This window comes from Aspergillus viridinutans (genome assembly GCF_018404265.1).
Source record: "Aspergillus viridinutans IFM 47045 DNA, scaffold_15, whole genome shotgun sequence".
In the NCBI taxonomy this organism is placed as follows: Eukaryota; Fungi; Ascomycota; class Eurotiomycetes; order Eurotiales; family Aspergillaceae; genus Aspergillus; species Aspergillus viridinutans.
This window is the reverse complement of record NW_025091231.1, coordinates 480481-494537: the sequence shown is the minus strand read 5'-3', so window position 1 is coordinate 494537 and position 14057 is coordinate 480481. Positions and strand designations below refer to the sequence as shown.

Sequence of the window (14057 nt, the reverse complement as noted above, 5' to 3'; positions counted from 1 at the left end):
GATTCCGTATCTTTCCGCGTGGTGACTCGATTTTGGAACTGGGAGCACGGACTGCTCGATGGCTAGTTATTTGTAGGAGGACAAGCAGACAAGTGGTGGCGGGAACCAGAGGACGAGGGAATGCAATCTAGCTTGTTCTGCAGTATAGACTAGAAGAGATAGGATCTGGAGTCCGTAACTATCTTCGGCGGTCGAGGTACGGGTCGAGGCACACCGTTAAGGATTAGGCTAGTATTGTCGAGAGTGATCAGACGTACGGATTGAGATGAGGACCTTGAGGCTCCATAGTTAGGTGTCGACTAGACCCAATATATCAAGGAATGATAACTCCCGGCGGAAAGTTGAATGATCATCATGGATCATGATTCTGTTGTTTCACTTTCAGGCCCCGTAGTCTATTAGCGGATACTAGTCGGTTATGCCTTGTCCTTGGCGGTCAAATCTCGAGTGGAAATAATCAATGTAGTGTATTGTTCAGTTGGCAGTGTTTGTACCAGAAATGAATACTTGAATATCAGATTCCATCTATGCAGTAAATAGATGCACAAATACCATACTATGAAACTGGGTGTGGTTCCTAACGGACTTCACAGTGGGTTGCAATAAAGAAGCTTTACCAGTGTGGTAAATCAGAATAGCACCAGGGTTAGGGCCATTTCTGAGGACCCTTTCGGTTATCCTCTAGCTTACAGAATGCGCATAGACTGCAGAGGCAGCATTAAGGAATTACAATTAAGTAGTCCTGACACGTAAAGGACTGTTCTGGTGGATGATTATTCCGTTGAGAGTAATTACAACTATGGGGTTTGAAACCGTGTTCGGCGTTCCATTAGAGAAGATCACAGCAAGCCCCAAATTTAAGCACTATATAAAAGGAAGGTCGAGACTCATGGTGAGTACTGATGCAGTGTGACAGCATGCACTTTAGCAGCTTATAAACCATGTTTCAAGTGAACTCTCAATCATGGACATAGTTGTGAGATACTAGAGAGGTACTGGGTACATATGCAGTGGTCCAGCCAGCAAGAAGGCAGAAATACTAATAGTAACGGCTCATCTAATAAATCCTCGTCTCCCCACAATTCCCTAGATGATCCTGCTCGAGGCTTAGCTTACACCGTGCTCTGCTCTTTCGGATCCCGGAACTCCTTGAGAGATACCTAGTGATCGAATTGGTAATATTGCAACCTGAGAGCTTGGCTGCATTTTGTAGGTATGGGTTTCCTCGTGTCTGGTCATGTTGCTTATTCGGCACTGGAGTAATGAGTACAAGAACTTAAGGACGGAGTACTTGGCCTGCTCCTATACTTGTATATAAGGTCATGGTTAATTCTTTGATTATACTCTCATGTTCTGGTACGTTTCAACTCTGGTTCCTTAGTCCGTAGTCCTAAGGTAGTAGTAGATCCGCCCAAGACCTTTTTCCTCCCCTCTCCACCGCATCTCTCGAATCCACCAAAGCCAGTGAGGCACCAACAACCCCCTGTGACCACGGACCCGTAAGGGTAAGACTGCCCACCCGCACAGGTTTCGTGTCCCATTCATTCATTCATCGCATCCATTTCAAGACTCAGTCTAGCTGCTACTAATCCGGTGGCGCTTGTTCCTCTGACGCCTTTCTCGTTCGTCTGCTTTCACTTCCACTTTACCTGTTCCGTGGCTTATTCTCGTCCCTATTACTATTCGCCAATACGCAACGCGCTCCCCATTAAGACAGAGAGAGGAAACTCGTTCATCTCCAGTTCCCTGTACTCCCCTTTGAGTACCTTATTCTCGTCTATTTCCTAGACCTACCGCTACCCACCCTCATCGTCCTCTGTTCCTTTTTATTATCGCCGTCTCCGCTTGAAACGCTCCCCGGTCGCAAGTTTCTTGGATGGATACCTGGCCATGAGCACAATAGCAGAGAATCGCCCCGAATCTACACCCACGAGACCTAGCCCTGCTCCCAGCACCGCGGGCTCAACGGGTACTTCAGGCACCACTGTGCGTGGTGGTCCAAACGGACAAATGAGTTTCAGAAGGTGTGTGGTGATATTTCCTTTCGCTGTGGTGGAGGGTTGATGATTCTCCTGCCTGTCGCGGGGCTATTGTCCCGGATGGTCGCACGAAGAAAATTCAGTCCAGTCGACAATATTGGGGTAGAAAGCTTTGTAGATTGTGCAGTTCGGGTTTAAAAAGAAGTTCTATCGATGCTAATTGGCTTTATCTAATCTTTTAAAACAGACAACGTGCGTCGCGTGCTTGTGAGGTACGTTCTCTCGTTATGCGTTCCTGCGAGGTCAACGCGACCTGCGCGGGTGCCTCGGCACCTCGGCCCATCGCAGCTATCGTCACTATATCGAGCTCACCACGATCACCCCATTCCACACCACAATCATACCACAATGAGTTATTTTGCTAACTGCTACTTTTTGTCATGGGTGCTATAGACCTGCCATGCGCGAAAGGTGAGTTTATCCTCTGGTGTCATTGCCGAGTTTTGCAAAAAGGACGTTGCTGACCATGAACGTTTTCGAGCAGGTCCGTTGCGATGCTGCCAGTTTAGGTGTGCCTTGCACCAACTGTGTGGCCTTTTCGATCGAGTGCAAGATCCCTACGCCGAAGCGCAAGAAGAACCAGACTAAGTCGAAGGATACGAACAGCGGGTATGTAAAGCGCCTGGTCTACCAGCCATAGCTCTCGTCAACTGCTGACCTCCGCTGTCTTCTGGTAGGACTGATGAGCGCAACGAGGACGGCCAGGACAAGCAGGAGGAGTCGCCAAGTGACGGCGCAGATGACAAGGATGCTTTCGGGTACCGCAAAAACCGGATGGCCGTCGATGGGATGCCAGTGACGACCCTCACCGAGCAACAGGAAGCTCATCAGGCGTCCCAGAACAACACTTATGCCCAATTTATGAAGCCCAAGTTTGCCCGAGCACCGATAAAAGAAGCAGGCAGAGTCGCCTATCTCGGAGAGTCATCAAACCTGTCGCTCCTGGTTCAGGATCGTCATGGCACAACGGACGTCGTGCACTATCCTCTTCCGCCTAACATCAGAGGATCGCGTGCTCGGTTGACGGACCTCGACAACCTCGAACTCGACATTCTCCATCAGCGTGGCGCTTTCCTACTCCCTCCCAAACCCCTCTGTGACGAGCTTGTCGAAGCTTATTTCAAATGGGTCGCGCCTATCGTCCCCATCATCAATCGCAGTCGTTTTATGCGACAATATCGCGATCCGAAGAATCCACCTTCTTTGCTTCTACTGCAGGCCATCCTTCTCGCTGGCTCGAGGGTTTGCACGAATCCCCAACTTATGGATGCGAACGGCTCCACCACCCCCGCTGCAATGACATTCTATAAACGGGCGAAAGCACTTTATGATGCTAATTACGAAGACGACCGCGTCACGATTGTTCAGGCCCTTGTTCTCCTAGGCTGGTACTGGGAAGGCCCCGAAGGTTTGTTTGTTTGCTTTGTCTGAGAGTCGGCCTGTTCTAACTTCCTACAGACGTGACAAAGAACGTCTTCTACTGGACAAGAGTTGCAATGGTCGTCGCACAAGGCTCCGGCATGCATCGAAGGTATGGCCTTATTTCCCTATGATCACTTCGGCTCAGTGGCTTACGATCGTAGCGTGGAAACATCTCAACTCAGCAAGCCAGACAAGAGATTATGGAAGCGTATTTGGTGGACTCTCTTCACCAGAGACCGATCCGTGGCAGTTGCCCTCGGTCGGCCGATCGGAATCAACACCGACGACTCAGACGTGGGCATGTTGACCGAGGACGATTTCATTGAGGACGAGATCGACAGCGTCGCCGAGTGCCCTCCGGACCCTGTACACGTACAGTTCTTCCTTCAATATGTCAAACTGTGCGAAATCATGGGCCTAGTGCTATCTCAACAATACTCTGTGGCGTCCAAATCTCGGAGGATGAACGCCATGGACTTGACGCATTCCGATATGGCCCTGGCAGATTGGCTTCAGAATTGCCCAAAGGAGGTCTGCTGGCAGAAGTCCCGGCATCACTTCTTGGCAGCTCTTCTTCATGCGAACTACTAGTGAGTGCAAAGCGAATCTGATCTTTGGAAGGCCATGGCTAATGAGCAAAGCACCACCCTCTGTCTCCTGCATCGAGCACACATGCCTCCTGCTTCGTCGGCGCCAAACAGCTACCGTGTTGAGGAGATGGCGTATCCGTCTCGTACTATTGCCTTCCAAGCTGCAGGGATGATAACGTCTATCGTCGAAAACCTACAGACTCGTCAAGAAATCCGATATGCTCCTGCGTTCATGTGGGTCTTTCCTTTTAGTGATTTTTAACTGCCTCCTGCTAACTTCCAACAGAGTCTATAGCTTGTTCTCGGCATTGATCATGCACGTCTACCAAATGCGGTCATCAGTACCGTCTATTGTGGCGACGTGCCAGGAGAGAATCAACATCTGCATGCAAGCCTTGAAAGACGTGTCCAAGGTCTGGTTGGTGGCGAAAATGGTTCACACGCTGTTCGAGTCAATCTTGGGCAACAAAGTTCTCGAAGAACGTCTTCAAAAAGCTGCTGGCAAGAGACACCAGAGGGTACGGCCCGAGACGACGCAACAGCCTCCTGCGAAGAAACCGGATCCGCCGAAGCGGAAATTCGATGACATGGATCTTGGTTTGCCAAACGGGGGTCCTACACCTCCGGTTTCGTACGAACGATCTCGGCCACAGACACCTTCCGTCACACCATCCAGAGAACTGGGGCAACCTCCTGGGATCAGCGTGCCGCAGGGGTCCCCTACCGCCCCGCAAAATACAATGCCAGGCAATTCCCGAAGCAATACTCGACCGACAACGCCCTTCAATGGTCATTTCTCGCTACCTGCAACGCCTCCAGACCTTTTCCTTGTCACACGTACTTCTCCCAACCTCTCTCCGTCTCTCTGGGAGAACTTCCAGCCAGACCAGTTGTTCCCTGATGGCACGGCCATATTCCCCGAGTTGGCATCTCCGCAGAACCATACTGTCGACCCGCAACTACAGATGCAATCGCAGTTACAATCACAGGGTATGCAGCAACGTCACATGATGGTGAACCAAACGCCGCAGATGCCGGGACGTAACCTTTCCAGCCCGGAGCTGATGTCGTCCCTGCCACCAGGAATGGGCTTGCAAGGTGGCCAGCCACAGCAAATCTTTGGATTGGGAAATCAGCATGGATGGCCCATGCAAGGCTTAGAGGCGCCGTTGAACACCGCTGGAATGGACAATACTAGTCAGGATGACAACTGGAGTAGCAGTTCACGAAGTGGACCAACGGCTCCCACGACGCTGAACGTCGAAGACTGGTATGTTTCTATCAAAGATGCCTGAGATGACATTACTGACTTTAGCTGTTCTTAGGTTCCAATTCTTCGGCATCAATGGGAGCTTTGGAGAATTGGCAACATGACACCGTTGATTTCCCACAGGTGATGAATGCCTTGATTTTGCGACGTGTATAACATCGATTCTCTGGCTTGCAATTTGCAGCCATTGCCGTAGTGTTTTATGATTCGTTCTCTGCTTTCTCCTGCAAGGCCATATCTGCCTAATTTGATGTATTTCCTGTGGTTCTGATGGTGCTGTCTGCAGACCCACTGCGACGGAGCCAGGTTCAAACGGTATAAGGAAGGAGTACGATGGGAAGGATGGATTACGCGGAATTGAAATATGTATATACTCGCATGTGCCGATGCCTATTTAATGGCTATAGCGAATGGCCGACGGTTTTGAATGTTAATATGACAAATTATCATGCCTCAGGCATTAACTATGAGTCAGCGCGCTAGTCCTCAAATGGAATAGCCGATGACGAAATCGCAGACAGTGGACCTCAGCCAATCACAGGGCAGCGGCGCCGAAGCATCCCTTCCCGCTACGGCAAGCAACAATCCGCTCGTCTGACTCTTCTGGAGATCCCCCAGTCTCTTAGTTTCCAGCCATTGCTCTCCTCCTTTTTCCATCCATTCTTTTTTATCCCTTGTTCTTTGATCTTTGATCGTGTGACCGCTATATCAATCTCTAGAGACTCAGTTGTTTCCTATGGTTTGAGTGTTTCAATCTTCCCGATCAATTCTACCCTCCTTGCTTCCCCGCTACTTTCCCGCCCCGCAAGCGATGTCGGCCTCGGGTTCTGGTGCTGCTGCTGTGCCTGCAGCCACCGATGCTATGAAGAAGGCATTCCCTCACGTTGACCTTGACGGACACAATCTCCCTCCGTCTCCTGCTCCCTCCAGTCCTCGGACAGGCAAGCGATATGCAATTGCCACAGAACTTGTATATACCGACAGCAACGACCAGTACAATGCCAGCAGCATTCCTATCTACCAGGTGCGTCTTTCTATGCGCGCAATCCATCCGACAAGAGTGTACTGATTGAAGCAGAGCGCCACATTTAAGCAGACCTCGGGCGCAGGCGGCGGAGAATATGACTACACTCGCTCCGGAAATCCCACCAGAACTCACCTCGAACGACACCTCGCCAAGATCATGTCCGCGCAGCGCGCGCTAGTTGTTTCATCCGGTATGGCTGCTTTGGATGTGATCTCCCGGCTGCTCCGTCCCGGTGACGAGGTGGTGACTGGTGACGACCTCTACGGTGGAACGCATCGTCTTTTGAAATATCTGTCGACCAACGGCGGCATCATCGTCCACCATGTCGATACTACGCAGCCGGAGAAAGTTCGCGAGGTGTTGAGTCCGAAGACAGCCATGGTCTTGCTCGAGACGCCAACCAATCCCCTCATCAAGATCGTCGATATCCCCCGGATTGCCACGGCGGCGCACGAGATCAACCCGAGTTGCTTGGTGGCGGTAGACAACACTATGATGTCTCCGCTGCTGTTGAACCCTCTTGAGCTCGGCGCGGATATTGTTTATGAAAGTGGAACCAAGTACCTGTCTGGTCATCACGATCTCATGGCCGGTGTGATTGCCGTGAACGACCTTGCTCTTGGGGAGCGGCTGTACTTCCCCATCAACGCGTCCGGATGCGGCCTGTCTCCCTTTGACTCGTGGCTATTGATGCGTGGTGTCAAGACGCTCAAGGTGCGGATGGATCAGCAGCAATCCAACGCGCAGCGCATTGCCGAGTTTCTCGAATCCCATGGGTTCAAAGTCCGATACCCCGGGCTGCGGTCTCACCCGCAGTACGAGCTGCACCACTCCATGGCGCGGGGCGCCGGAGCGGTGCTGTCGTTTGAGACTGGCGATGTCGGCGTCAGCGAGCGCATCGTCGAAAGCGCCAAGCTGTGGGCTATCAGTGTCAGCTTCGGCTGTGTCAACAGTCTGATCAGCATGCCCTGTCGTATGAGCCATGCCAGTATTGACGCAAAGACGCGAGAGGAGCGAGCGATGCCGGAAGATTTGATCCGGCTGTGTGTTGGTATTGAGGATGTCGACGATCTCATTGACGATTTGCGGCGGGCTGTAAGTCCTCTTCTTGCATTTTCCCTGCACTTTTCAATACTAACTATCTGCAATAGCTCATTCAAGCCGGTGCAGTCAACATTACTCTCGATGGCTTTGAAGCGAACGTACCTAGTGAATCAACTAACTCTGCGTGATGTTTGCAAATAGCGGGTACGGTCATATTCAATTTCGGGCGATATCATTGGCGTTGAGGTTTACAAAATATGTCTCGGTTACTACAGAACATAATCTGGTTATTCTAAGTACGATATTCATTGTAGATTGTAGATTGTAGACCTGAGTGATCTTAAAATTGATCTTAAACTGGGTGATTGCACTTCGGCAGCGGCAGCCGGCATCGGAGGACACGCCGAGTGTATCGGGCCCGGGGCATTCTCGTCCGCGATGCAGTCAGAGTCATCAGCGTAATTGTTTCCCCCAGATTGGCCAGGATGAAATCGCTGGCGATATTGAGTATCAGAGGCATGGCTGTTTGTAATTGATTGACTGCAAATCTCTGTCCCTACGCATATCTCCGTTATAGACCTGCTTGTGCTGGCAGCCTCACTGTTTACTCTACAATCGACCAAATCGCAGCAGATTATGCCACGGAATGCCCTCTCCCCAGATGGCCCCGTCACCATACCAGGTCCAGCCGCAGAACGGCCCTTGAAAGCCTCAACTTCATCCACATCCAAATGGAACACAGACAAGCTAGGCATGCGCCTCGGCGTAGACATCGCCAGCGCAATGACAGCAGGAGCACTAACCTGTCCCGTCATCACCGTCATCGATCGGTACTTATTCTCCCCTTGCCCTTGTCCTATACATGCCGCAACTAACATGATACGATACGATCAGAGCCATCATCGAAAAGGCCGCCAAGGGCCTCCCCATCCGCAGCACCCTCGCCTCCTGCTTCCGGTCGATGCTCACCCGCCCCGCGGCGTTTTTCCTCAGCACCCCGTTTCTACTCATATACACCCTCTACACCTCGACCTACCTCACCGCCAACACAATCGATACTCTGACGTCTACGCTCCGCGATAAGCCCTTTGAGACTGTCTTCCCCGGCACGGCCAAGTTCCTGACGACCACGGCCGTGAATATGGGGATATGCGTGTATAAGGATGCGCGGTTTGCGAGGATTTTTGGTGCCGGCGGCAGCAGCCCGTCTACGTCTACCAGCAGCAGCAGCAGTGGTGGTGGTGTCGCCTCCGGCGGGGGAGGGGGACAAGCAACATGCCACCCATCCAGCACCTCAGCGCTCAAAGTTCCCAAGGTAAGCTACGGACTCTTCTGTCTCCGCGATAGCATCACCATCTTCGCGTCGTTCAATGTGCCGGCGCTCGTTGCGCCAAGCATACCGGACTACCTTGCGTCCACGCCGGGGACGAAATCTGCGCTGGCGCAGTTTGCGTGTCCGGCGCTGATGCAGTTTGTGAGCACGCCGATGCATTTGCTGGGCTTGGATCTGTATAATCGGCAGCCTGCTGGTGGGCTGGGGTGGAGGGAGAGGGTGGGGCGGATCAGGAGGGATTATGTGGCGAGTTGTTTTGCGCGGATGGGCAAGATTGTTCCTGCGTATGGGGTTGGGGGGGTGGTGAATGTTAGGATGAGGGAGGGGTTGATGAGGAGGTTGTCTTCTGCGTCTTAATCTTATGCTCGCATTGGCGTTGGTGGATAGATTTCTTCTGGTTAGATTCGGGATAGTATAGCCCGTGTCATGTCATGATATACAGATACAGCTGATAATGATTATTTTTAGTTAGATAGATATAGAGCTATCACATCTCCGCTACCGCATTGCAGTGATTACCATCTGGGCACATTAGCAAGTTGTCGATGTCAATGTCAATGTCAATGCCAGCAGCAGTACTTACGAGAACGGCTCCAAATGCAGATCCACCTCCTCCGCCCCATCCCCCAGGACATCCCGCTGCGCCCGCGCAGCCGCATTCCGCACATCGTGCAGCATGCTCGCCGGACCGCAGACGAAGATGCCTAGCCGCTTACCGCGCGCGCTGGACGGAGACGTACAGCCCGCAATGAAGGCAGGCAGGTCCGGCCGCGGGCCATGGGTTATGGCGATCTGCGACATGCTGCTGGCGAGAGGTTTGGCGGAGGGGAGTTTACTCTCGTCGTCGTCTTCTGTCTGCTGTTGCTCCTGCTGCGCAGAGGTAACGTAGACCGAGGCGGAGACGTCCCCGCCTCTGGCAGAGACATTGGAGGTTGAGAGCCGGGTCTCGATTTCCTCGGTGTACCACTCTGCCATTGACTGGTTGCGGGTTGCGAAGATGATCTGTAGAGCTGGGGTTGGGGAGGAGGCAAGGACCGCGTCCACGATACCCAGCGAGAAGCCGCCGCCTGAGCCTCCCGAGATGACGAGAACAGAGTCGAATCGTGCGAGGTCGTTGGATGCAGCGAGGCCGCCGTAGGGCCCTTCGAGGAGTACGGTGCGCTCGGTGCCGGGGCGCTGCGCGGCGAGGCTGGCCAGGCGGGCGGTGATGCCTCCGCGGGGTTTGATGTAGAAGATCAGTTCCCTGGGTTTAGACAGGGAGGCTGGGTCGTGTGCGATGGAGGTGATGGTGAACGGGTGGGCGGTTAGAGAGTGCAGGCCGAGCTGGGAGGGATTCAGGAACCGAAGAAAGAGGTGTTGGCCTGGGGACCAGGTGATGAAGGTGGGGATCTTGACGCGGACCAGGCCGCATGGGAGGACGTCGAGGGTGGCTTTGTGGCGGCCGTGGAGGAGGGTGGTGCGGATGTATGCTGCACAGAGACTGAAGAGGTAGAGGGCACCCCCGGCGATGAAGTAGTCCCTGCCTCGTTAGCTTTAGCATCCACATGGATAGGGTATATGTACCAGGATGTCAGACGAAAGTCGCAGTGGAAGAAGAAGAAGAGGACGAAGAGCAGTGCCACGGTGACGTGGGTCGCTTTGAAGAACTCGTAGTATCGGTTTCTACAAATCGTTAGGGCTCTGAGACCTCGTCCGAGACAAAGACTCAGACTCACCGGATAGCTGGCAAAGACATGACGGTCAGATATGCCTGGGGAATCAGCGCCGCAACTCCAGTCCAGTAGGTGACCTGCGTCTTCCATTGCTTGACCATATCGCCTTGGTCAATGTGGACAATGATGAAGGGAAAGGTGTGGATCAACGCCAGGACGAACATGGCGTAGCTGGCCCAGTGATGGAAGACCTGAAGCTTTTCATGCGGTACACCCGTCAACACCGAGATGAGATTCACTTTCGTTCCCAGGACCCTACACAATCAGTTAAGCCCGCCAACAACTCGTGGACTTTGTACTCACAGCACAAAAGGAAGAAGGCCCAAGGCCATCCACCCCGTTCTGGTCGCGATAGGCGGACTACCTCCATAGGAAACTGTAGCCGTATTAGGCCAGTAGTACGGCTTCGGGCCAAGGGTCATGGCTATCAATGTCAGTGGAAGTCGGGAAGTACACCTAGCAAAGACGAACCAAAGAAGAAAACAAATCCCACCAGTCCTAGGAGCATCACGCCCAGAGACGGGGACCAGTACCGCAAGGACGATATCTGGTACCCTTGATAGGAGAGATAGCGCATAGCAGCCGTCGTCTTGCGCCAGACAGCACTGCGTTTCACTGGCAGAGGAGCCCGCCGGGAGAGGAAGTGTGCTATGGCGAAGACTCCGATGGTGGCACACATGAAGTAAACGGTGTTCAAGGCGTAGACATGATCCGCTTCGTACCTGTATGTGTCAGCAGAATCGACTGAAACGACAGAAGGTAGATAGATACCAATATCGCCAGTGACCCCGACGGTACGCGCACTGCTCCGGACTTAATTTGCAGGTGTCTTTTCTGGAAGAATGAAGCATCACAGGCTGGTCTAGCCATGGGAGGCCGGAGCCTCCTTCTCCGGACATGTCCATCATCTTGGTAGGCAAAGATGATCACGACAGTAGATCCCGCAGTCGTGATACCTCAATCTGATCTGTGTCAGTTGAGATGGAGATGATCTTGACTTGGTCGAGATTTAAACAGAGGATGAGAACAAACTCTGGGGCAACTGCCAGGACAGAGAGGAACGCTAACCGCCGACCAGAACCATACTATCCTTTAGTATTAGAGTCAGCTAAAGAGTCAGGTAAAGTACTTCAGTGACCTAGTATAGTTGACTGCTTCAGGGCTGCAAATGCTGGTCGCTGATTGGACCAGGCATGCTCACAATTGAGCACATTTCCAGCCTGTTAGCGTCGAGGGTGGACCATTTTCTTTTTCTTCTCTTCTGATAATATTACTCTGTTTTCTCTTATTTAATTCTGTTAATTGCCCTATGGCTATGAGCAGATTTGCGCTGAATCCGTGCGTTGGTTGCAGACACAGACACGGTGACACCACGGATCAACCTTAAAAGACACAAACAAGAAAATGAAACATGATGGCATAATCTCATAATCACTAGTCATAGTCATAGTCATACTACTAACGTAACAAATACCAGCACATATCATCAACCCACTTGCAATGGGACAGTCTCAACAGAAATCGACGATTTCATATGCTCTGTGCCAGCGCCATTTCCAGTGCTCTCGTTCTCTCCCCACAGCCCATGATCCCTCAGAGCTTGATACCCTCCTCTCAGACTATCGGCCTCGATGCCCTTAGCTCGCAGAACGCTGGTGGCTACGCGGGCCGTATCACCATGATAGCAAATGACCAAGACGTGCTGGCCACGGAGCTTGCTCAGAGCCTCCTCGGCCTTGAAAAGGGTCTCGAGTTCTAGCCATTGGGCTTCCAGCGCGCTGGGGTCCGCGAATGGCTTTGGAGTGTGCGAGTCCAGGCTGCGAAGGGGGATGTTGACTGAGCCAGGCAGATGCCAGGTGGAGTAATCTGCTGCCGTTCTCAGGTCGAGAACGCAGCAAAGGGGTCTGAGCTCGATGGTGCGCAGAAGACTGTCCGAGAGCGAGCGGGGAGTCTCGTAGAAATGCGTGAAGAGGACGATGGGGCTGCGTTCCCAGCTCTCGTCGTAGCGGTAGATGTCGACTCCGTTGAGATTCTGCGACGCTTAGTCGGTGATTCGGTGGTGTCAATCAGAAGATACGGCACTTACCTCGTTCTTGATGGGATGGAATTTCTCCGCCCCCAGTTTGGAAAAGTATTCGCCGATGTACTGGTAGGGCAGGTCGCAGCAGATAAACACACAATGGACCAAGCCGTCCGGCCCAGCTAGCTCAGCCAGCGTCCCGGCCTGCTTGCGTTTCTCCAGCATCTGAAATAACCCCTGTAGATTGAACCCCGACGACGGGCCACAGACGATCCCCTCCCGGCACAGGTCCAGCGACAACGAGAAGGAATCGTACGAATTGACTTCCTCGATAGCATCGACCGCCTCTTTCCAAGGAAACTCGACCGGCTTCAGAAGCGCCAACGACCGTGGTCCCGGCACGCGGTCCCCAGCCGCCGTGCACACACCCAGTCGCAGGACCGACGGCTTGTTCTCCTTGAAAAACGTCCCTAGCCCGGTCATGGTGCCCGACGTGCCCATCCCGGCGCAGAGCACATTGATCTCCGGGAGCTGTCTGAGGATCTGCGGGCCCGTCCAGCGCACATGCGAGCCCCAGTTATCATGGTTCTCGTACTGGTTGGGGTTGAGGATCTCGTCGGACTCCAGAGCCATCTTGCGGGCACTCTGGATCCCACCGCGGTCGTCAAACGGTTCTGGCTGGCTCGGTCCGCCGAACAGGGTGATATCCAGGCCGAAAAACTGCATGAGTTTCAACTTGGCCTCGCTGGTCTTGTTGCTGAGGAAGGCCCGCGTGTCGTGGATGCCGTGCATGACGCGCGCGATCATCGACATGGAGATCACCGTTGACCCGGAACTATACTCGATGATGGTCTTGGTTTTGCCCGGGACGACTTTCTTCTGGAGCATGTTTAATGCTGCGGTTTCGTTAGTCGGTAGCTATTACGGTTCTGATGTACACTTACCAGGCATTGCCTTGACGTTGTTGGCAGGATGCATCGACATCATTTTGGCGTAGATGCGCACCCCATCCTGATGGTAGGGATTCAGGTACTCAGGAACCTCCACCAGGGGTAGAGGAGGCTGACAATCGGGGTCAAAGTACTTCTTGAGGGCATCAGGGCCCCGGTAGACGTTCAGCTCGTTTGCAGCCATCTTATGGTACTGACAACGAATATAAACGCTAGCAGAGCAGAAGACGTAGATGCAGACGCAGAGACCCCAACTTTATACCGCAGACTTCTTCTGCAGCGAGAAAATGCAATGTTCCCGACAGTAGAATGACCCACCAGCCGTGGATGCACCTGCGGCCAGAAGGAGCAGGTCCATCTGAGCATATTCTGCTCTGAATGAGCTATTTCCTGAAACGCGAGGCTGATCTCTGCAGGCTAGACTACCTTGGAGGCTGATGTTCGCCTACAATTACCGTGACGGACCCTGAGAAGGAGTACCTGGAGGCCGTAGATGCAAGATCGACAGATTCTATTACACTACTCAATGTCAATTCCATGATTCTTAGCGTAGAGCAGGCAACAGACCCGTCTAGGAGTGTTGGCACCTCCAAGGTCCTGAGGAATTCGTATAGCGATCCCCTCCATAGACACAAAGGATTATCCTGCAG

At 52.8% G+C, this 14057-nt stretch overlaps 5 protein-coding genes across 5 annotated transcripts; 3 read left to right on the top strand and 2 right to left on the bottom strand.

The window, feature by feature from the left end:
* Positions 1 to 2505: 2505 nt before the first annotated feature.
* farA (CeGAL family transcription factor) lies at positions 2506 to 5425 on the top strand (the record flags this gene model as incomplete). Its single annotated transcript, XM_043275090.1, has 7 exons — positions 2506 to 2648; positions 2717 to 3447; positions 3498 to 3570; positions 3623 to 4051; positions 4103 to 4285; positions 4338 to 5321; positions 5377 to 5425. 7 exons carry the CDS (start codon positions 2506 to 2508, stop codon positions 5423 to 5425), a joined length of 2592 nt encoding a protein of 863 aa, XP_043131025.1.
* Positions 5426 to 6132: 707 nt separating this feature from the next.
* Aspvir_003507 (cystathionine beta-lyase STR3) lies at positions 6133 to 7580 on the top strand (the record flags this gene model as incomplete). The annotated part of the gene is made up of 3 exons (XM_043275089.1): positions 6133 to 6345; positions 6400 to 7443; positions 7500 to 7580. 3 exons carry the CDS (start codon positions 6133 to 6135, stop codon positions 7578 to 7580), a joined length of 1338 nt encoding a protein of 445 aa, XP_043131024.1.
* A 448-nt stretch (positions 7581 to 8028) lies between these two features.
* Positions 8029 to 9082, top strand: Aspvir_003506 (uncharacterized protein; the record flags this gene model as incomplete). The annotated part of the gene is made up of 2 exons (XM_043275088.1): positions 8029 to 8222; positions 8287 to 9082. 2 exons carry the CDS (start codon positions 8029 to 8031, stop codon positions 9080 to 9082), a joined length of 990 nt encoding a protein of 329 aa, XP_043131023.1.
* Positions 9083 to 9240: 158 nt separating this feature from the next.
* Aspvir_003505 (ferric reductase family protein) lies at positions 9241 to 11345 on the bottom strand (the record flags this gene model as incomplete). The annotated part of the gene is made up of 7 exons (XM_043275087.1): positions 9241 to 9247; positions 9309 to 10244; positions 10289 to 10387; positions 10441 to 10692; positions 10741 to 10861; positions 10909 to 11159; positions 11209 to 11345. 7 exons carry the CDS (start codon positions 11343 to 11345, stop codon positions 9241 to 9243), a joined length of 1803 nt encoding a protein of 600 aa, XP_043131022.1.
* Positions 11346 to 11923: 578 nt separating this feature from the next.
* On the bottom strand, positions 11924 to 13591 carry Aspvir_003504 (putative cysteine synthase B; the record flags this gene model as incomplete). The annotated part of the gene is made up of 3 exons (XM_043275086.1): positions 11924 to 12469; positions 12524 to 13353; positions 13402 to 13591. 3 exons carry the CDS (start codon positions 13589 to 13591, stop codon positions 11924 to 11926), a joined length of 1566 nt encoding a protein of 521 aa, XP_043131021.1.
* Positions 13592 to 14057: the final 466 nt, after the last annotated feature.